The sequence below is a fragment of the Schistocerca serialis genome, chromosome 2 (assembly GCF_023864345.2).
Source record: "Schistocerca serialis cubense isolate TAMUIC-IGC-003099 chromosome 2, iqSchSeri2.2, whole genome shotgun sequence".
Classification (NCBI taxonomy): Eukaryota; Metazoa; Arthropoda; class Insecta; order Orthoptera; family Acrididae; genus Schistocerca; species Schistocerca serialis.
Window position 1 is genome coordinate 930499484 of NC_064639.1, and position 24450 is coordinate 930523933.

Sequence of the window (24450 nt, forward strand, 5' to 3'; positions counted from 1 at the left end):
TTTTTGAACAGAGCTGCGTTGCGCTGAATGGTGACAGCTCCTAGGGTTGAGATATAGTTCAGTATGTGTTTCCTTCCAATATACCGTATGTCCCAGCGTGCCTCCTGCGTTTCTAGTAACCAGGATGTCCAGGAAGGGTAGGCTTCCGTTTTTCTCCATGGTAAACTTGATGTTTTCATGTATACCGCTGAGGTGCTGCAGGAATTCAAGTAGTTGATCTTTACCATGTGGCCATACCACAAAGGTGTCATCCACATATCTGTAAATGGGCTAACAACCCGTAAGATTTTAATTTTGTTTCTCGAGTTTGTCCACAGTCTTTACGTATGTTATCTGATAACAGAGGTAGTGGCGGAGGACACGCGGTGCCATATGTAGTTTTACTTATGTTCGAAACAGTCTTGACGCAGCCGCTGGGATAAGATATTTTTTATTTATTAGTGTGTATGACTTCTGGAGAAGGCTATATCATTATAGCTGAAACCATGATCAAGGTTTAAAATACACATAATTTAGTGCAACTGTGGGCTGTTTTTCATTCGAGATACAGGAAACTCACTACCAGTGATGTTGCCATTAACAATACCTCATGCTACCCGAACTAACACGAAACTGATTTCTTCAGGTCATCTGTAAACTGTATGCTCCGCACACATATTAGTGAAGAAGATGCATGTAAAGAAATGAACATACTTAAATCTATACCTCAAAATAATGGTTATAATGCGTCTTTGGTAAACACCCTAGTAGAAAAATCCAAAGTAAACTCAAGCAACTACCATCACCATTACAAGCTAAAAAAGAGATGCCAGAATTTGTCCATCTTCCATTCCTTGGCAAAGTGTCATACAAACTTTCAAATTTCTTCAGACCACATAACATAAAAATATGCTTCCACACTGAAAAAAACATAAAATAAAATTATTCACAGTGATGAATCCACTGGAGAATGGCACAAAAATTGTATCATATACAAACTCACATGCTTCTGTTCTTGCTTCTACATAGGCCAGACAGGGAGTAATTTTTCAACCCGCTAGGAAGAACATATGGATCCCCTTCGACTGAAAAACTTAAATATGTCCAGTTTTCCATCACATTCATATTCTTTGTAAAAAATATCGAGTGTTTACTTTCTGTGAACCAGTGTAAAACCAAGTTTAGCTGAATACTGTGTATATTTGTGTACATAGCTTAATAATGTACGTTATAAAAAGCGATCTGATATGGATACCAAAAGGCAGTGCACTGTGAGTAGCTAAAACATAAAAAACTTTCGGGTTCGTAAATTTTTCGTTACCGATTACTAAACTTTCGTTATTTCCGCCAGCGGCACCTGCATTGCATCTAGCTGCACTTGGTCCACAGCATAATGTTCTTGTAACACCTCTTTCTGATGACGAGCCTGCAGTGGCTCGAAGAAAAGGCCATGGTTGAATGAATCGTAAAAAAGCGACTGGTTGCATATTTATTACCAGATAAATCGTCAGTTTAAATCATAGTCGCCGGCCGTTGTGGCCGAGCGGTTCTAGGCGCTTCAGTCCGGAACCGCGCTGCTCCTACGGTCGCAGGTTCGAATCCTGCCTCGGTCGTGGATGTGTGTGCTGTCTTTAGGTTAGTTACGTTTAAGTATTACTAAGTCTAAGTGATTGGTGACTTCAGATGTTAAGTCCCATAGTGCTCAGAGCCATATGAGCCAAATCACAGTCGCAGTTCATCATCCACAATGGATATACTGAGATAAAATAAAAGGACATCTGTTTGTATTCTTGCAATGGATATACTGAGATAAAATAAAAGGACATCTGTTTGTATTCTTGAACAAATCAACAGTAACATCAGCGCTTAATCGTCAGCGTAGCGTCTGACAAGCTACACCTTTAAGAATATATCTACGCACTTTATTTTTGTCTCTGACATATTCTTCAGGCCAATATCATTATCTGTAGAAGCGTAGTTGGTCTTGTGAGGTGACAGTTAAGGAATGTGACTTTATAGCTTCAGCCAGTCACTCCACTTTAGGAGGCTATAATTCTAACCGTCCTCTCTTCCCCTTGGTTCGTTGCTCTTAAACTCACCTCTGTTGCATCGCAGCTCAGCTGCGCGACACCGCTTTTATGGAGGTGCTTTCCACTTTAGTACCCTTCCAACCCACGTCATACGTAGCTTGTGTGAATGCCGACGACAAGACTGTCGTGAACACATCTGAGCAGTTTTTGGGCATTTTATTCCACGACAGACTTCGTAAAACAGATTCTAAAAATAGCAGTGGTGCTGACTGTATTACAAACTAAGACAAACTATGTAAGACTCAACAGTGCAGTAACAAATAGAAGAGTAAAGAGACAACTCCATTTACCACCTAGCTCTTATAAAATCATTTTAAGGTAAGGTGATTTAGGTCGTTTCCCATTTTCGAGGACATATTTCTGTAATCGTAAATTTACGTAGTCACCCTCTGCGGGTGTTAAATAATGTAAATCTGTTATTCTAAGAGCCGGCCATCAATGGCCGAGCGGTTCTAGGCGCTACAGTCTGGAACCGCGCGACGCTACGGTCGCAGGTTCGAATCCTGCCTCGGGCATGGATGTGTGTGATGTCCTTAGGCTAGTTAGGTTTAAGTAGTTCTAAGTTCTAGGGGACTGATGACCTGAGATGTTAAATCCCATAGTGCTCAGAGCCATTTTTTTTTTGTTATTCTAAGAGCAATCGTAGTAGATACGAGCAAGAACAACGTTCCATATTTCTCAAAGCTATAATGGCGAATGGTTCAAATGGCTCTGAGCACTATGGGACTTAACGGCTGTGGTCATCAGTCCCCTAGAACTTAGAACTACTTAAACCTAACTAACCTAAGGACATCACACACATCCATGCCCGAGGCAGGATTCGAACCTGCGACCGTAGCAGTGGCGCGGTTCCGGACTGCGCGCCTAGAACCGCGAGACTACCGCGGCCGGCCCTCAAAGCTTTAAAATAGCGTTAGTGTCTTAGTGGCATTCGTGCGTACACATAAAAACACACAATATATCGCTCACAACATTGCTCTACGCTGATTGATTCAGCACTGTCCAGTTTACATTAAACACCTGTTCGAAGATATACCGGCAAACAGTCACCACTGCCCAGCTGATAACTCTTACGGACATGTGTTGGGGACATGGGCCTCGCTATTATACAGGGTGAACTTTAATGTAACCGACAAACTGCAGGGACGGATTCGTGACTGGAAATGGACGAAAAAAGGTGCTATGGACATTTGCCCGGAAACAGACGGTGCGCGTGCAACGACAACAAATCGTCCCGAAACACAGTACAGAGCAACGTCGCATCCACGTCACAACAGATATTCAAAGTGGCCTCCATGAGACTCTAGCTGAAAGGGATAGTAAACACTGCGACGCAGGATACACATAATCGTACTATGGCTTACACCATGCCGGCGGGCCACTAGCTAGGAACTTGTACTAAGATTCGTCTCAATATCCTGTAGAATTAGGTCCTCCAAATCTGGTGAACCCACAGTCCGTCGCCTCCCCGCACGTTCGTCTGTCTGAAAGGACCCATTATCATCCAAAAGCCCAAAAAGGGCATGAAATGTTGTGTGAAGTAGTTGGTGTCTGTGAGGGTACTTGTTATGGTACAGCCGTGTTGTCTCTCGACCGTTTCCATCTGCTTGGCCGTAAACAAACACTATCTCGGCTCGTTCCTGACATGAATACCGGACCATTCTGCTGCTTATAGTACGTTGCGTCAAGCTCACAGCCTGCAACATATGAGGAACACAGGGCACGTGTTCAGAGGAACTTTCATTCGTCAGCGCCATCTACCGCGGCAACAATGCGTTTTTCGACACATGTTCGTAGGACCTTTCCTCCTCCATTTTCAGTCAGTAATCTATTCCTGCAGTTTTTCGGTTTAATTAATGTTCACCCTTTATGTCTTTCGTCGGCGTGTTTACAGTTATAATACACTCCTGGAAATTGAAATAAGAACACCGTGAATTCATTGTCCCAGGAAGGGGAAACTTTATTGACACATTCCTGGGGTCAGATACATCACATGATCACACTGACAGAACCACAGGTACATAGACACAGGCAACAGAGGATGCACAATGTCGGCACTAGTACAGTGTATATCCACCTTTCGCAGCAATGCAGGCTGCTATTCTCCCATGGAGAGGATCGTAGAGATGCTGGATGTAGTCCTGTGGAACGGCTTGCCATGCCATTTCCACCTGGCGCCTCAGTTGGACCAGCGTTCGTGCTGGACGTGCAGACCGCGTGAGACGACGCTTCATCCAGTCGCAAACATGCTCAATGGGGGACAGATCCGGAGATCTTGCTGGCCAGGGTAGTTGACTTACACCTTCTAGAGCACGTTGGGTGGCACGGGATACATGCGGACGTGCATTGTCCTGTTGGAACAGCAAGTTCCCTTGCCGGTCTAGGAATGGTAGAACGATGGGTTCGATGACGGTTTGGATGTACCGTGCACTATTCAGTGTCCCCTCGACGATCACCAGTGGTGTACGGCCAGTGTAGGAGATCGCTCCCCACACCATGATGCCGGGTGTTGGCCCTGTGTGCCTCGGTCGTATGCAGTCCTGATCGTGGCGCTCACCTGCACGGCGCCAAACACGCATACGACCATCATTGGCACCAAGGCAGAAGCGACTCTCATCGCTGAAGACGACACGTCTCCATTCGTCCCTCCATTCACGCCTGTCGCGACACCACTGGAGGCGGGGTGCACGATGTTGGGGCGTGAGCGGAAGACGGCCTAACGGTGTGCGGGACCGTAGCCCAGCTTCATGGAGACGGTTGCGAATGGTCCTCGCCGATACCCCAGGAGCAACAGTGTCCCTAATTTGCTGGGAAGTGGCGGTGCGGTCCCCTACGGCACTGCGTAGGATCCTACGGTCTTGGCGTGCATCCGTGCGTCGCTGCGGTCCGGTCCCAGGTCGACGGGCACGTGCACCTTCCGCCGACCACTGGCGACAACATCGATGTACTGTGGAGACCTCACGCCCCACGTGTTGAGCAATTCGGCGGTACGTCCACCCGGCCTCCCGCATGCCCACTATACGCCCTCGCTCAAAGTCCGTCAACTGCACATACGGTTCACGTCCACGCTGTCGCGGCATGCTACCAGTGTTAAAGACTGCGATGGAGCTCCGTATGCCACGGCAAACTGGCTGACACTGACGGCGGCGGTGCACAAATGCTGCGCAGCTAGCGCCATTCGACGGCCAACACCGCGGTTCCTGGTGTGTCCGCTGTGCCGTGCGTGTGATCATTGCTTGTACAGCCCTCTCGCAGTGTCCGGAGCAAGTATGGTGGGTCTGACACACCGGTGTCAATGTGTTCTTTTTTCCATTTCCAGGAGTGTAGTACATTTACTTCAACTCGCAAATACGAATACTCGTGTGTTCATGCATACGTCACGTTCTAACTCCTCTAAAAAACAAAGTCAAAACGTTAAAAACAAACATTTTCAGATTGAGACTTTGATAAAGTTGATTAGCTTGTACGTTGTCTTGCAATAACACACAAGTAACTGCCTCCACCCTCATTGAATCATGGACTTTGTCGTTGGTGGTGTGGCTTGCGTGCCTCAGCGATACAGATAGCCGCATCGCAGGAGCACCCGCAACGGAGGGGTAACTGTTGAAAGGCCAGACAAACATATGGTTCCTCAAGAGGGACAGCAGCCTTTCCAGTAGCTGAAAGCAAAGAGAAACTGCAGCCATAACTATTCTCAAGGACATGCAGCTCTACTGTATGGTTAACTGAAGATGGCATGCTCTTGGGTAAAATATTTCGGAAGTAAAATAGTCCCACCTAATCGGATCTCTGGCCGGGAACTACTTAGGAGGATGTCGTCGTCAGGAGAAACAAAACTAGCACTCTACGGATCGGAGCGTGGAATGTTAGATCCCTTAATCGCGCAGGTAGGTTAGAAAGTCTAAAAAGGGAAATGGACACGCTGACGGTAGATATAGTGCGAACTGGAGAAGTTCGGTGGTAGGAGGAACAAGACTTCTGGTCAGGATAATACAGGGTTACAAATACAAAATCATGTAGGGCTAATGATGAAGTAGGTTTAATACTGAATCAGAAAATACGAATGCGGGTAAGCTACTACGAACAGCATAGTGAACGCATTAATGTAGTCAAGATATCACACAAAGCCAACACCCATCTCAGTAGTACAAGTTGATATGCCAACTAGCTGCGTAGATGATGAAAAGATTGAAGAAATGTATGATGAAATAAAAGAAATTATTCAGCTAGTTAAGGGGGGGGGGGCGAAAATTTAAATGTGATGGGGGCTGTAATTCGATAATAGGAAAAGAAAGATAAGGAAAAATTGCAGGTGAATATGGACTGGATAAATGGAATGAAACAGGAATCCGCCTAGTAGAATTTTTCACAGAGCGTGATTTAATCATCGCTAACACTTGGTTTAAGAATCGTGAAAGAGGAACGTATACGTAGAAGAGACCTAGAAACACCGGAGCGTTTCAGACTGATCGGATAATGACAAGACAGAGATTTTGGAACCAGACTTTAAACTGTAAGGCATTTCCAGTGTCACATGTCGACTTTGACCACAATGTATTTATTATGAACCGTAAATTAAAACTAAAGAAATTGCAAGAAGGTAGGAAATTAAGGAGATGGGACCTGGATAGGTTTGAAAGAACCAGAGGTTGTTGGGAGCTTCAGAGGGAACATTAGACAAAGATTAGCTAGAACAGGGGAAACGAATACAGTAGAAGACGACTGAGTAGGTTTTACCTTTCCTATGTAGCTTTTGCCTTTTCTAAAGCCAAAGCCAAACTAGTCGGCATTCAACAGATCCTCAATTTTCTTTCCATTCCTCCGTATATTATTTTTGTCAGCAACTTGGTTCATGAGCTGTTAAGCTGACTGTGCAATAGTTCTCGCACTTACCTGCTGTTGCTATTTTCGTAACTGTGTGAATGATATTTTATCGGAAGTTTGATGGTTCAAATGGCTCTGAACACTATGGGACTTAACATCTGAGGTCATCAGACACCTAGAACTTAGAACTAATTAAACTTAACCAACCTAAGGACACCACACACATCCATGACCGAGGCAGGATTCGAACCTGTGACCGTAGCAGTCGCGCGGTTCCGGACTGAAGCGCCTAGAACCGCTTGGCCGGTGGAAGTTTGATGGTATGACGCCTGTCTCATAGACTCTAAACACCAACTTGAATAGTTGTTTTGTTGCCACTTCCCACAGTGATTTTAGAAATTCCGATGGAATGTTGTCTACCTGTTCTACCTTATTTAATCTCAAGTCCTCCAAGTCTCTTTTCAATCATGACTTTAATACTGGATTCTCTATCTCTTCAATATCGAACCCAATTTCTTCTTCTGTCACGTTAGACAATTCTTCTGTTTCATACATGTATTCAGTGTACTTTTTCCTTCTATTCACTGTCTCCTTTGCTTTTAAGAGGGGACTTAAGATTGCACACTTAATGGTAATGCCTTTGCTTTTAATTTCGTGAAGGATGTCTTAAGCTTTCTGTATTCTGAATCTGTCCTGTTCCATTTCTTCGCATTTTCCGTGCAACTATTTCATCCTGGCTTCCTTGCAATTTCTGTTTATTTCATTGCCAAGTAACATTTAGCTGTATTCCTGTGTTTATGTGAATATTTTAATATTTATTTCTTACGTCGATCAGTTTAAATATTTCTTCTGTTACCTTCCTTGTACCTATGTTTGTCTGTTCAACTTCTGCAATTATACTTTAAAGAAATGTCTATTCGTCTTCAACTGAATTGTATATTGTAGTAATCATTATCACAATACGTACAGGCTTCGAGAACTTAAAACGAAGCACGTCATTCCTCGGCGTCACTTTCCACACTGATTATTCCACACTATTCTCTTAAACTTCTGCCCACTCTTCATAATTACTAAATTGTGATCTGAGTAAATATCTGTTTCCGCGTACAAAATAAGTGATTTCGGAATTTCTGGCTGATAATGATGTAATCCAGCTAGAATCTTCCAGTGTCTATAGACATTTTCCTAGTGTGATTCCACCTCTTGTGGTTTTCAAACATTGTGTGCACTATCGCTAACGAAATTTATTGTAGAACTCAATTTGTCTATTATTCCGACTACTGATCCCATATTCTACTGTAATCCTGTTCTGTTTTGTTCCTTCCCCCACTAAAGTATTACAATCTCCCATGATGGTTGATTTTTTCTTCTCCATTTACATAGTGAACTGTACATTCAGCATCCTCATATTAGTTCGTAAATACGTTCAGCAATGTGAAATCGTGTAGTACGGTAAATTGTCCACATCAGGAACTGACAGGAATACACGAAGGTGAACCGATACCACTTGACAACGATGGGCAGTTGCTACACCAGCAAAAATAGTGGGAATCTGAAACGAGTAATCGAAATCCTCATTGATGAAAAACTAAGAAGACTCCAGAAATACAATTGATATTCTTGAAAAGTATTTTTTAGTAAACAATGAAATTTGGTAACTTCTCAGAAGCGGAGAGGAGTTATATCATCAGAATAAGGAAGTTTCCGATCATAAAAAGAAATAACGTTTCTGCGGCGTGTGCGTCGCCATCGTCAGGACTCACTTTTGCTGCAGCACTTGGCGAAGGCGGGCGTCTGGTGGCAGTAGGAGCCCGGCGGGCAGTCCTGGCGGTTGGGCCCACTGCCGCAGTCCAGCTCCTCGCCACTAGAGGCGCTGACCAGCGGACGCTCCCCGCCGCACGGCTTCACCTCCATGCCTGTGAAAACATTCGTATTTACGACACCAACCAGAGAAGCCTTTGGAACTCCGAGCGCGTAAACATTTTCCCACTGTTAGCTTCCATCATCGTGTACGCTGAAGAGGAAATACATTAACTCTCGAAATAAGTGGAGCGTCGAGTAAACAAAATAAAACGGCCGCGCGAGGTAACCGCGCAGTCTGGGGCGTCTTATCATGGTCCGAGCAGCTGCTCCCCTCGGAGGTTAGAGTCCTCCCTTGGGCATTGGTGTGTGTGTTGTCCATAGCGTAAGTTAGTATAAGTTAGATTAAGTAGTGTGTAGGGTTAAGGAACGATGACCTCAGCAGTTCGGGCCCATAAGACCTTACCACAAATTTCCAGTTACCAAAATAACACTTACTGAATTGAGCGGGTATGAAATGTTATTTCAGTGACTGCAAATTTCAGTCAAATTTCCTAAAAACTTGGTAGGATCAGCTCGCTTATTCAAATGATGTTTGATACATGTACTGATTCGGTTCGGAGGGTTGTATCACGCCCTGAAGCAAGCTAGCCAAACCTTTTGTAACTCGTCCTTCATATCATGGATAGTGGCACTGGGATGAATTGATGTCTGAGCTGTCCCCACACATATTTTGTCTAGGACAGATCTGGGGATCTTTGTTGGTCATGAGAGTACCTCGACATCCTACAAACTGCGCATAGAGGAAGTGACAAGTGTCATGATGAAAAATGGCATACAGCACTGTCACATGAAAGTTAACTCACGAAGACGCAGGATTTCAGTCACGTAATGTCGCGCCACTAGAGGTCTCTCAATCATTACCAGCTGTGATCTGATTTCACCCCCGATATCTCCCGACACCATGATGCCAGGGTTAACAGTGCTGTGCCTCTTCAAACCACTGGAAGAATGGGGCCTCTCCCCATGTCTCTGCCATACTCGCCGCCGTCATCCAGGGTAGTAGAACTATGATCTATCGCTGAACACAGTAAGACACCTTTCATCAACAATCAGAGCACCACTCCAAACACAGCGCCCCTATGTTGTGATCTTAACGGCAGCCTACGAATGGGACGCTGCTGCTAGTCTACTACCAAAGGTATAGGATGACAAAGAATTTTGGAGTAGGTCCATTGCCTGTTCTCGGATGGGAGACGCATATGTGAAGGATTTTTGATGTGCTTAGTGCATAATGCATCTTGGAAGGAAGGAAGATTGGGTTTAACGTCCCGTCGACATTGAGGTCATTAGAGATGGAGCGCAAGCTCGGACTGTGTCGAGGATGGGGAAGAAAATCGGTATTGCCCTTTGAAAGGAAGCATGCAGGAATTTGCCTGGAGCAATTACGGAAATCACAGAAAACCTAAATTGGGATGGCTGGACTCGGTTTTGTACCGTCATCCACCCGAATGGGTGTCCAGTGTGCTAACCACTGAGCCACCTCGCTCGGTGAGGCAGCTTGACGAAGAGTATTCCGGCCCTCATGTCCTCATGCAGTTCGATATTGGTCCACTGTCTCATCTTGCAACACCATTATCGATTGTGAATAATTAGTACAGCGTAATTGTATTATGAAGTGTTTATTCTGTATGAGTTAAGGTCTTTGAATTGTTGGTGGGAACTGGAAATTTGTGATGTATATTTTGTTCACTTAACAGTGTGCTTAAATAATGAAACTTTATTAAGTATGTCTGTCTGTGAAAACGAAATTGTATGTAGAAAACTGGTTCATACTTAGGGATCTTGTATTGTGAAACAGAAAAGATACAGGGAACCCCCTCCATTACAGAAGGAGCGTGAGAAAATGTAGAAGTGGCGGTCAATCTGGGCAGCAAGAGAGAGAGAGAGAGAGTACGTTAGGCAGTCGCCAGCAGTCGCGTAGTCAACACCGCAGGTGCCAAGTGAGGCGTTCTGAAACCAAATCTATGATGGAATGGCCTCGGATGTGGTTCCGGTTGTAAAATGGTGCTCTCTAATTTGGAAAGGCTCTAAAGACGATGAATACGTCGCCAAGAAGAATCAAATAGAGCTTAAAGCCGCCAGAAGGAGACCTGATAGCAACCACGTGCTTGCCACCTCTATTGCGCCACTGCTTCACCTACTTTGGAAAACAGATATGTATGTCAGTATGAACCAGTGTGCTTTTGCAATAATAATTCATGTGTTGAACTTTGAAACTGTCCTCTTCGTGATACCAAGCAGGGTCCTATCCTAAAAGTACTAAAAGTGAGTATCCTGTTTATGAAGAAATGCAACTTTGTTTCTATTGAAATGTGCCTAAGTTTCAGTTTTAAAGGAATAAAAGCCGCTAGTTAAATCATTTGTTTCACAAATGAAGAGAGAGGCACATTATTTTAAATTTGTTAAAAAGCTTTATTTTGCTTTAAATTGCCTCTACTTTGATTGTGCCAAAGTTTTGTGCTATAGCGTATAAATGTTGATAATTAAAATCACTTGCTTACCAAGTAATGAAAAAGGCACACAATGCAAAACCTATTTGAAACTTTACTTTACCTTGAATTTATTTCCGAAGCTAAATAAGAATACTGCTAGTGTAAATGTTATACAGCACTGAGGACTACATAATCTTAAGTGGGATTGTAGTTCAGCATTTATGTAATGCAAAATGTTTCTGAAATGTGTACATATTTGCTTATAAAGGAAGGGATAGGTTAATGGCCCTCACTTTAACCTTTGCTTGTAGGAGAAAGTTAATTTGAATATGGTTCTTGTTAATGAAATCTGGAACATTTCTTCAATAGAGTGAATATGAAATGTCTTAGTACAGTGTTAATTTATTGCATTTGTGATGTGTCTGTGAAACTTGAACTCTTGTCCGGTGCCACTTAATCTTGTGATGCCTTTGATGACATTTGGTGCTGAAGTAATTAATGATTGAAGTGGTAATTATTTTCAATTGGAGCAAAAAAGTCTTATTCATGTTTCTGTGATTGCCAGTCTACGCAATTGAATACTACTGTTATCCACTGTGCAGTTCGTCTGGTTGTTGTGAGTGTTCATTGCACTTTACTGGGAGAGAAAGAATGAAAGTTCCTTTTGCAAAAATATATTTAAATCCACGGAGAATAATTTTTCCACATTATTATATCTAATTAGAATGGCGACCGTTTATAATTTCATTCACGAAAACTTTATTACTTTCATTTCTTACAAAATTAAAGTATTTCTACTTTCGACTAATTGCAATAGTACGAAATTCATGTTCGATACCCTCTATCCATTAGGTGAACACACAGTCAGTTTCAAAATTCCTCCCAGAGGGCAATGCTATATTGTAGGTTTATGTCACGTTTGGCATTTAACATTCCGCGTTAGCGTTATATTTGCCTTACCTGTGACAGGACTAAGAGTTCAGTTCTTAGGAAACACGTAGCACGATAGCGCTATAATCTGAATGACCTCATTTCGATATTGCGCGATTAGACCAGCCGGACAAATGGAAAATCACAATGACGCCCTTTGAGCACACTGTCATGTGCTGATAACACTGTGCCATACGTGTATACGTCATCTTCGTATCCTTCACAGTGATCACTCAAACATATGACGTTGTTCACGCCCCATTATGTACCGTATCAAACCTGGTAGCAACACTAAAAACGAAGAACCCAAATGTCGTTCTCCCTGTCACAGAGAATTGTTCGAATTATTTACATACCTGGTGATGTTGTGTATGTGTACATAGTTTACATTAACATGCGATCATGCATCACCTGTTTTTTTTCTTTTTCAGGGAGTATATATTGAGAAACGATTTAATTTTGTGTTCTATTCGCAAAAGACCTTTTGTCAGCATAACACAGTCGTGTTGTGGTTATTGTTCCGCACGGGAAAGTCGTCTTAAGTAAATGTCCGATGCTCCACATGCTGCAATTGGTGAAATTTCGACAACTTTACTGGAGACATCACCGATATGGAACGGTAGCCACGGTAGCACTCGCCATCTGATGATGACGTAAGCGGCGGAATAAGTAAGATCTGAACGTTATCTGCGCTAAGACTGTCATGAAGATTTTAGAGCTGTTACGTACAATAACTGAAAGATTAAATTGCAGATAGCTCGAGAGTAATATAATTTCAGGAGGTCGTGACCCACAGCTCTTAAACACTGAGGTCATGAGACAGTGATAAGCACATGTACAGATAGAGGTATAAAAGGGAAGTGGATTGACGGACCGCTCATTTGTACTCAGGTCACATGTGAAAAGATTTCCGACGTGATTATGGCCACCCGACGGGAATTAAGACTTTGAACGCGGAATGGTCTTTGGAGCTAGATGCATGGGACATTCCATTTCGGAAATCGTTACGGAATTCAGTATTCTGAGATCCACTGTGTGAAGTGTGTGCCGGTAATACTACATTTCAGGCCTTACCTCTCACCACTGACAGTACAGTGGACGACGACCTTCACTTAACGACGGAGATCAGCGGCGTTTGCGTAGAGTTGTCATTGCTAACAGACAAGCAACACTGCGTGAAATAACCACAGAAACAGATGCGGGACCTACGACAAACTTATCCGTTAGGACAGTTCGGCGAAATTTGGCGTTAATCGGCTATGGCGGCAGACGACCGACGTGAGTGCCTTGGATAATAGCCCAGCATCGCTTTGAGCACGGTTCCCTTGCTCATGACCATATCGGTTGGACTCTAGATGAGTGATAAACCGTGGCCTGGTCAGATGAGTAATGATTTCACTTCGTAAGAGCTGATGCTAGGGTTTGAGGGTTCGAGTGTGGTGCAGACCCAACGAAGCCGTGGTCTCAAGTTGTCAACAAGGCGCAGTGCAAGCCAGTGGTTGGTCAGTCAAGGCGTAGGCTGTGTTTACATGGAATGAACTGTGTTCTCTGGTCCAACTGAACGGATCATTGACTGGAAATGGCTGTGTTGGGCTACCTGGAGACCATTTGCAGCCATTCATGGACTTCATGTTCCCAAACAATGATGAAAATTTTATGGATGACAATGCGCCATGACACCTCTACGCAAAACGCTGCTGCTCTTCGCCATTAAGTGAAGGCCGTCGCCCAGTACGTTGTCCATCGAAAGAGGTAATGTCTGAAATTTGGCATGGTGTGAAGATCATTACAGACAGTTCGAGCGAATAATTTGGCCACTCAGATCACCTGACATGAATCCCATCGAACACGGGACATAATCGAGAGGTCAGTTCGTGCACAACATCCTGTACCGGCAGCAATTTCTCTATTATGGACTGCTACAGCATGGCTCAGTATTTCTGCAGAGTACTTCCAATGATTAGTTGAGTCCATGCCACGTCGTGTTGCTGCACTATGCCCTGCAAGAAGAAGTCAAACACGATATTAGGAGGGATCCCACGCATTTTGTCACCTCAGTCCATATTTAAAGAAATTCATATTACCGCCTTGAGCTCCTGACAAAAATTTTCTTTACGTAACCAGTTTCAGTCGTCAGACAATCATCGGATCCCTATATATCAAATAAAATAATACGGAAGTAAAACTACAGTTTTAAACTGTCACCAGTCTTTCAACTGTAGTAAATGTTAACAATAACACACGTAATAAAATGTCACATACATAAAAGTGGGCTCCGGTGTGAATGGCAATTTGGACTGAAGAGGGAGGCATGCTAGAATAGTCCGTGCCAGGGTGGCATAGTTGTTAGCACATCTGCCTCTTGAGCAGGAGACCCATATTCGAATCCTGACCTTGATAAAAATTTTCGTTCGCCGCTTCAGTCTACATAGATACGTCATAGATGTATGAAACTTGACAAGGTCAAAGAAACGATCTAGTTCCATTGCACATAAAAGTGTTCACAGTATCATGTCAGGCTAAATATAAAATCATTATCGTCAGGTGATAAAACCAAGAATTATACATGGAAAGTAAAAGTATAGCCAGGGCCGGCCTTAGCCATCCAGGTGCCCCAGGCGAGTCGTCCAGTTGGCGCCCTTTATTGTATAAATAGCGAACCTGGCAGTGCTTTGCAACACGGTATTTGACTGTTTTCTAGAAATCGTCTTAAGTGGTTAATGGCGTCATCTTATGATCATAACATGGTTTTTTCCATCGTAAATTTGAGTATTTAATTTTTTTAAATGGAAATGAAATCCAAATAATCTGAAAGCCCGCTAAGACGCTCCATGTGAGTCTTGTGTAGCCTGTGACGTCAGTCCAGCATGCTGCTGTCGCTGCCGTAACAGTCAGTATAGCAGTGATATATTGTTTGGGCATTCACGTTTTGGGAAATTGTCTAAAAATATTGCGTAGTACTGCACTGTACATCTACAACAACTCCAGAAAATTGTTTTTGGGTGTTCCAAACAAAGAAAAGATGCGTAAAATGTGGTTGAAACAGGCTCGTATATCCCAAATATTTCTTTTCTTTTCTGAAGCACCCCTGCACTAAAGCGAACAAAACAAAACAAAAATTATTCAAATTGGTCAAGCCATTTCTTTGTTTTGGTGAGACTAACACACAACAATTGATTTTTATATATAGGAGGTAATATGTATAACGAAAAAACACTAATTTTGAATTGGGTAACATATTTTTATTGAATTTAATATAACTGTAAGCCATAAACCTATATTTTCTGTCAGTCATCTGAACACAAAACATATTACGCCTAATGAAAAACAATTATAAACGACTAAAATTTTACTTTTCTCGCTTTTCTGTCGGCAAAGTCTCTGATCAGATTAGCAAAGTCCAGGTTTTCTGCAACTTCATTTTCAATGGACAGTGAGGCCATACTGGTTAGTCTCGTTTGAGACATTGTAGACCGCAAGTACGTTTTTATCAACTTCAGTTTGGAAAAACTGCGTTCGCCGCTTGCGACAGTCACTGGTATTGTCAGCAAAATACGTAACGTTATCCAGATGTTGGGATATAACTCTTGAAGATTATGCTTTTTTATGAAGTTTAAGGCTTCAATAGGCGTTGCCTGGCTGTCTTCAAGATAGTGTTGCAGGCCTAAAATTTCGTCGGACAGCAAATTTCCATCAATATCTGACTTCATGTTGACAGTTAAACTTTTCTTGTAATTTAGAACAGCATTGTATTAGTTCTTCTTTATTTTGATTTTTTTTTTAATGTCAAACAAGAAACTCCACGTCGCAGAAAATTCTTGCATCTGTTCAAATCTTTCTTTCATGGATATGTGCACGGTGTCCAACAGTGCATTGAAAAACTCTACTTTAAACTTCTTTTTTGGGTCAGTTATTTGATCATCAACAGCCTCTTCACCCGGCCTGCGTTTAATACGTCTTAATCGAATTTGTGGTTTAAATAATGGCTGCGTATCAAGATCCGAAGCCAGTTCAGTTGCTGTTACAATAGCTTGTTCGAAACCTGTTTGTCTATATGTTTCCAAATAAGAGCAACATTTATCAAGGATTCCCATAAACTCGACAAAGTTGATTGTGGGTGACTGACTTGCTTTACTCACAACGTTAATTTGAAACAGAACATCATACCATGTCACGAGAGAAACAATGAAGCTGAAGTCTTTTAATTGTCCTCCTAGTGTTGTCGCTTCGTGTGACACCGCAGCATCGCTTTGTTCAGTAGCATCGGCCAAGGAAACCAAAGCGTCATGCATTAAGCATAATTGATAACGAACCGCTTTGACGCTATCAATTCGAGCTTCCCAGCGTGTGTCACTTACATTTTTCAGGGTGTATATCTTCAAATGGTCGGTCAAAATTTTCCATCTATTTACCGATCCAGCAAATAGATTAAACATTTTTTGTAACATTCCGAACAGTGTCACGGATTTTACTGATGATTTTGCGGCATCACACAATACCAAATTATAACTATGGCATCCACATGGCACAAAAAAAGCTAGAGGATTTAACTTCTTAATTCTGTTCTGGACGCCTTTATTTTTCCCCTTCATGTTCGCGCCGTTATCGTAGCCCTGTCCTCTGCAGTCATTAACGTTAAGGTCAAGATCACTCAATGTTTTTAAAATGCTTTCTGTGAGGCCTTCACCGGTTGTATCATCTATTTGCAGAAATGAGATGAAATGTTCTTTTACACTTACGCCATCCTCTGTTATGTCGGCGCATCTTAAAGTTATCGAAAGTTGTTCTTTGTGGCTTATATCTGGAGTACAGTCAGCTATGATTGCATAATACTTTGAACCCATTATGCGGGATACGATTGTAGACATAACGTGTGATGCCATGAGTTCTATTAATTCATTTTGTATATTTTTGCCGCAATAATGGTCAGCCAAATCACCATTCAATGCCAGTCTGACGTGCTCTTCCATGATTGGATCAAACTTTGCCAATAACTGTACAAGACCTAAGAATTTTCCATTATTTGGGGTAAATAATTTATCTGATAACCCTCTGAATGCCATATTATTTTCAGCCAAATACAAAGTAATGTGCATCAATCTTTGAAGCACATTGCTCCATCGTAAACTTTCTTTAGAAATTAGCTTTTGTTCTTCCTTGTCAATAGTTAATCCAGCTTTAAACCTGATTTTAGCTTCAGTCCATTGAGTAAATGCTTTTTTGTGGTTAGGACTATTTTCATGCGGTTTCAGAGCATCACTTAAATGTTTCCAATTTCTGAAACCCACAGTGGTAGTCAAATTAGTAGTTGACTTTAAATCAAACAGTCGACAACAAAAGCAAAAGACACTGTAGTTTGATACAGAATAAACTAGCCACCGTCGTCTGATAGTTTCTTCGTTTGATAGTTTTCTTGTGTAATGAGTTGAAGAGAAATAACGCCCATTTTCATCTTTTGGAAAGTTATTTAGACATACTTGTGAGGGTCCACATATTATAATGCGATCTATATCTCTAGCATTAAGTACTTTTGGCCACGTACCTACATCAGAAACATTGTATTCTTTTATTGCAAGAACGTTGATACTTTCATCGACCACAGATGTCATGTGTTGATTTTGACTTGGAGAAATATCAGACGATCCATGCAAAGATGTACTGCGCTGGTCAATTTGATCACCTTCAATAGGTGATTGTATATTTTTTGTGTATAATTGTTCACAGTCTGAAGAAATATTTGCTGATACATGGACTTTTGATTCAATATGTGAAGTATTTGCCTTAGAATTTCCTTTAAGGTACTTATAAATATTCATGTGCTTTTTAGTTTCGTCAAGAAATTTTTCTTTTTCAGCTTTTCTTTTCCGATTTTCTGAACCAGAAAGCTTTTTTTTAATCATTTCCTTCTCTTCTGGCATGATTTAATAATTCGACAAATTATTGCTTGGACACTGCTCTATTTCGCGACCACAATATTCGATCTATAACAAATAAAGAAATTCACCTATCAGTAGACGTAACTAGAAAAAAACCTGAACTGAAAGATAAAAATGTTTTTCGCACCTACCAGAAAATTAAAATGTTGACACGGTCACGACACTCGTTTCACTCACAATTATTCAGCCACGAAAACATGACCGCTGCCTCCGACTCTTACTGACAATTACTGACATGCGGGTGCAAATCGTAGCGCTGCCAACATATGCAGTCTAACAAACATTGTGTGGCGCTGTATTATTTCAGTAAGTTAGGGGAGAATTCTCTATGAATGCAGTGCACGCATTGCATGATCTATTAATTAATGTACATGAGTCATTAAGTCACAAATATTCGATATAAATACATTCGTATTAATTAAATCATAATGTAATGTGTATTTCACAGTCTGTATTTTCTTTTATTTGGAGCGACCGGTAGTTTCTGTTGTAAACGAGAGATGGTGCGGCTGCATGGGCTCTTCCTTGTTGCAGTTCTTGAAACAATTAAGAGAGGCGCTTTGGTAGAGCCCGTGCTAGCCCGCGTCAAACATGGATGGTTGCAGACAATACGAAGATTGCATTCAGCATGATTTCTCTTCTGCTACCCCTAATTCATCGCGCACTCGTGAGATTAGCGACGTATGTTGAATGAGACTGAATAATATTTTAGTTTCGCGAAATGGGTGATTGTAAATTGTAATTTTTTTTTTACATGCGTTTAGTAAGTGGCGCCCCTTGGGCCCCGGCGCCCTGGGCGACCGCCCGAGTCGCCCCACCCTAAAGCCGGCGCTGAGTATAGCCTAACTCAGTGATGTGGCTCATTACGAAAACACATATCATAAAAACGTAAAGGATTCACATTTGCATAGAGTTACCTGTAATCATATCAGAATGTAAATTACGTCGTCAATCGATAAAAGCTGTGCTAGGGAGTGTACTCATTCGAGTTATTACTGTAATCGGTGTTAATGCCGTGAACAGATTCGTACCACATAGAGCCGACGGCACGGCTGATCATTGTTTACTGGTAGAGCCAAACATGGTCATAGACGTCTATGCCCATCGATGGTGACTAGTATTTTACAGTTAACAATCTATGTGACGTCTGCTACGGTAAGTACATGTGACAGTCATAAAATATGTTCTGCGTGTTGCATCTGACAGCAACTTACGGGTGTTACGATCACAGTTGCGGTGACATGAAATAAAATGCATGGAACGAATGGCTTATATGTTCTCATAGACACTAGAATTAAAAGAGCTATAGTCGCACTCATATGTGCAGTGCTTCCATCGTACAGTAACTTTCATGAGAAGTGCCATACAGATACAGAAAACGCACGCTTAGCTGAACTGCCTAAATCCATAACAGTAGCACAGATGTAACGCGCTCAGTTTCGTAGTCAAATCGTTGTATAAACATCCAACATAATACAATAAAACTGCAGTTGCGTGTAATGCATGACCAATGAAGGATTTTACAAAGACACAGACACATGTTTTTCTTAAAATCAAGTTACCTGAAGCGTCCAGCTAATAAGGGTTTACTAATGGTTTATATTATAGCACATACAATTTCTTACACAGAAAGAATGACAATGTCAACAGAACGTCAGACACTGTTAAGTGACTAACCCTAACTATGTTCAATTTGTATGTAGTAAGGTAACATAGCGTGACAGATACAGAGGCTATTTTTACAGACGTATAAAAAGAATAAGCAGCTATTTAACATGTATCAGAGGTTATTTACAGACGTTGTAACATAAATAAAAACAGAAATATATTGTGCTTAAAACAGGCCGCTGAACATACTGTATAGAAAAATAGTTGATTGATGTGGTACTAATGTATAATTAGGAGAGACGCATTGCTATTTTTATGGGATCAATTACGAGGTCTGCGGTATGTCTTTAAAATTTTCTACGAAATTCCTATTTCTCAGATACGTTTTTTTTTAATTAAAATGGCGCAGGGATTCTTTGTACAGGGTGCGGCAGCGTTCATAGCGTAATTTGACTTGCGTAGTACAATGACGTACTGCAGGAATGCGCGCCATCTCGTGCCGCATTCGTGTACTAATGAGCTGCCATTTCGAGTGTGACAGTGATATGGAGCGGCGGAGTGCACAGCATCGTGCCTTTGCTGTTGAAAGTTATTTCAGGAATAACGACTCTGTTATTGCTACCCAGCATTTCGGCAGTATTTCAACTTGGGACGTAATGGGAAAGTTCCAGACGGACGGACCATTGTGAGGTCGGTACGTGCATTTCGAACAACAGGTTTTGTTTGCAATGGCAAAGTGGGTAGAAGTGAAAGAACTGTGCGGACACCAGAAGCCGTGGAAAATGTTCGTGCTGCACTATTGCGTAGCCCAAAAAGATCTGCCCGTCGTCATGCGCAAACTGTGCATATGTCCGATCGCTCAGTGAGGAGAATATTGCACGAAGATCTCCATTTTCATCCATATAAGCTGCAGATTGTCCAGGAAACTAGGCCTCACGATTGGGTTTCACGCTAAACATTCTGCTTAACCGTGCGTGATCTCCTTCGCCAAAATCCACAAATGTTGCACACCGTCCTGTTGTCAGACCAAGCTCATTTCGAGTTATGTGGTTCAGTGAATAAACAGAATATGCGTTATTGGAGTGATGTAGACCCACATGAGCTGCAAATCAAGCCCTTGCACAGTTCTCGTGTCATAGTGTGATGTGGAGTTGCTTCCTTTGGGATTATTGGCCCTTACTTATTTGAGGATGACAGCGGTGTGGCTGTAACTGCCGCCAGTGAACGCTACCTAAAGATGCTGCAATACTTCGTTCTTCCCCAATTAGGTATGGTCTACATCTACATCTACATCTACATCTACATCCATACTCCGCAAGCCACCTGACGGTGTGTGGCGGAGGGTACTTTGAGTACTTCTATCGGTTCTCCCCTCTATTCCAATCTCGTGTTGTTCGTGGAAAGGAAGATTGTCGGTATGCCTCTGTGTGGGCTCTAATCTCTCTGATTTTATCCTCATCGTCTCTTCGCGAGATATACGTAGGAGGGAGCAATCTACTGCTTGACTCCCCGGTGAAGGTATGTTCTCCAAACTTCAACAAAAGCCCGTACCGAGCTACTGAGCGTCTCTCCTGCGAAGTCTTCCACTGGAGTTTATCTATCATCTCTGTAACGCTTTCGCGATTACTAAATGATCCTGTAACGAAGCGCGCTGCTCTCCGTTGGATCTTCTCTATCTCTTCTATCAACCCTATCTGGCACGAATCCCACACTGGTGAGCAATATTCAAGCAGTGGGCGAACAAGTGTACTGTAACCTACTTCCTTTGTTTTCGGATTGCATTTCCTTAGGATTCTTCTAATGAATCTCAGTCTGGCATCTGCTTTACCGACGATCAACTTTATATGATCATTCCATTTTAAATCACTCCTAATGCGTACTCCCAGATAATTTATGGAATTAACTGCTTCCAGTTGCTGACCTGCTATATTGTAGCTAAATGATAAGGGATCTTTCTTTCTATGTATTCGCAGCACATTACACTTGTCTACATTGAGATTCAGTTACCATTCCCTGCACCATGCTTCAAGTCGTTGCAGATCCTCCTGCATTTCAGTACAATTTTCCATTGTTACAACCTCTCGATATACCACAGCATCATCCGCGAAAAGCCTCACTGAACTTTCGATGTTATCCACAAGGTCATTTATGTATATTGTGAATAGCAGCGGTCCTACGACACTCCCCTGCGGCACACCTGAAATCAATCTTACTTCGAAAGACTTCAATTCATTGAGAATGGAGAGTGGTTTGATTGCCTCAAAGCTCACGGCAATTTTGTCCGATTGGCGTACGGCTTTTGGAATGTACGGCTTTCGGCCAGAAACCTCTTGATTGTCCTTTATAAATGCAAAAGTAACTCTGTTACGTTTTTCACCTAAACCTCTTAACCGATTGCTGTTAAATTTCGTACGGAAACAGCTTGAACCCTTAGGCAGAACACGGGTTACCTTAGAAAGTTAACAAAAAATTACAGCTACGATGATGAACTAGGGATTGGAACATTTTCTTACATCAGTTAACATATACAATGTTAAGAAATTATTAAATTTGTCGCGTTCTGTACATGTCGTACAATATATAGGCGATTCAGTAGCATGATGCATAGATACACGCTTCTGGCCATACGCCTCCACTCGGCAGCTACGTTGCTCGTACCACCGCATCGTGTGTTGGGTCAGTTTATCGGAGGAAATGGTTCATCATGAGCTATGCTTACCCGAACAGGCAGACACCTGGTGGTAAATGTAAAAGTCGTGTGACTAGGGCTTCCCGTCGGGTAGACCGTTCACCGGGTGCAAGTCTTTCGATTTGACGCCACTTCGGCGACTTGCGCGTCGATGGGAATGAAATGATGATGATGATGATGATTATGACAATAAAACACCCAGTCCCTGAGCGGAAAAAATCTCCGACCCAGTAGGGAATCGAACCCAGGCTCTTAGGGTTGACATTCTGTCATGCTGACCACTTTTTTTTCATTTTGTTCGTTGTTGATCGTTGTCTTTGGTCGTTGCGGATGTCACATGACATCCGTTCAAGTTCGTTTATTGATCCCTCCACTCAGTTTTTTAATTACAGAGGCTAACCAGCTCTCTGACCGAACACGCTGAGCTACCGTGTCGGCTGACCACTCAGCTACAGGGGACGGACACCTGGTGGTAGCTGAGTTTAGAGCACGTACAATAGCTTACTTACTGACCTTCACCCATCATAACGAAACTACTGATATGCGAACGCAGCCACGGCCAACGGCTACTTATCTTCATTAAAATTTACAGATTATTGCACGTACGAACTTACGAGGCAACATGGCAGACAGACGGCATTTTGTATCCTGCATTATATTTAAGTTCTCTGCGTGAGAAGTAACTCGTACATGCATAGACGCCACGGTCTGAAGATCGACGTAGCCACGAAACTGATTGCAGCCAAGTTAATAGTTTATTAGAAGACAATGAGATTTTTTTGGCATTGCTTTTATAATTCCAAACCACAACGGCACACTGAAACCTTCAGAGTTTGTAACATGTGTAAAGTAATAGTTTCGTTAAATATTTGATTATTATCTCAAGATATTCACAGCACATTCTAGTTAATACCAGGGGGGCAGGAAATGAAAATTTAGTAACTGAACGAATATCACTTTGGTTCAAATTGCTCTGAAAACTATGCCACCCAACCTCCGAGGTCACCAGTCGCCCAGAACGTAGAACCAACCAAACCCAACCAACCCAAGGACACCACACACATCCACGCCCGAGGCAGGACTCGAACCCGCGACCGCAGCGGCCGCCCGGCCCCACACTGCAGCGCCTAGAACCGCACGGCGAGTATCACTTTCTTCGGATTATTACCTGCTACAGAATTTTAGTAATTCTTATTTCTCTTGATGTTAAAGGAGAAAAGAGTACTGATATGAGTGAATAAAAGAAGTACGGCACTGTGTTACTATCTGTTCTAGCCACACGCTGAAGACAGACGTGATGACTTAAATATTTTTAACTGTAGTATCGATGCAGTATTTAGGAGTATGATATATTACGAAATTATATTTTATTCTCATCACCTCCCCATGCGCACTTTTCTGTTTAGGCAAATATGGCGTTTTTACAACTGAAAAATTGTGTGCCTTTATTTTCTTGCTTGCTTGGTGCCATTGACTGTTCACCAAATACAAAGGACAATTATGGCACTATCTAATATGTAACGGACAGGCAACTTTTAATCTAGTGTTACAGCAGGCGATTGTGGGTGAAACGGAACAAGGAAGCTCAGTGACATAGCAATCGAATTCTGGAGGACAACGGTTCAAATGCCTGTCCGGCCATCCAGATATGGTTTTTCTGTGGTTTCCCTAAAATACAGAAGGCAAATACCGGGTTGATTACTTTCTCGAGAGCATTTCCTTCCCCATAATTTCCCTAGTGAGCTTGTGCTGAATCTATAGCAACGGCATCGTTGTCGCGATGTAAAAACGTAATCTTCCTCTGTTTCTTCCTTATTGCGTATGAATACAGCTACTTCGCTTCCGTGTAGCATCATGTAACAGCAGAACCTGGCTTCCGTGGAATATCTCTAAACAATTTTGAGCGTTATGTAGAAGGAGGAGAGGTAGATACTGATCATGTGAATGAGTGGTCAGAGTGATAGAATTTCACAAACAAGATTATGAATTCGCATCAGTTAAGAGACCAACTGACAGTGGTATGCCGTGTCCTATAACGTAACCCAATTTAACTACACATCAAAAAAAGTTTTGCACCATCTCGGTTCAGAGAGTTCCGG

At 42.3% G+C, this 24450-nt stretch overlaps 1 protein-coding gene across 1 annotated transcript in view; it reads right to left on the minus strand.

Annotated features, from left to right (window-relative positions):
• The window catches only part of LOC126456525 (agrin-like), a 1113065-nt gene that overhangs the window by 214893 nt on the left and 873722 nt on the right, over positions 1 to 24450 (minus strand). Inside the window, exon 11 of the mRNA XM_050092274.1 lies at positions 8657 to 8809. Coding sequence (XP_049948231.1) covers positions 8657 to 8809 — 153 coding nt within the window. The remainder of the gene's footprint in view (positions 1 to 8656; positions 8810 to 24450) is intronic.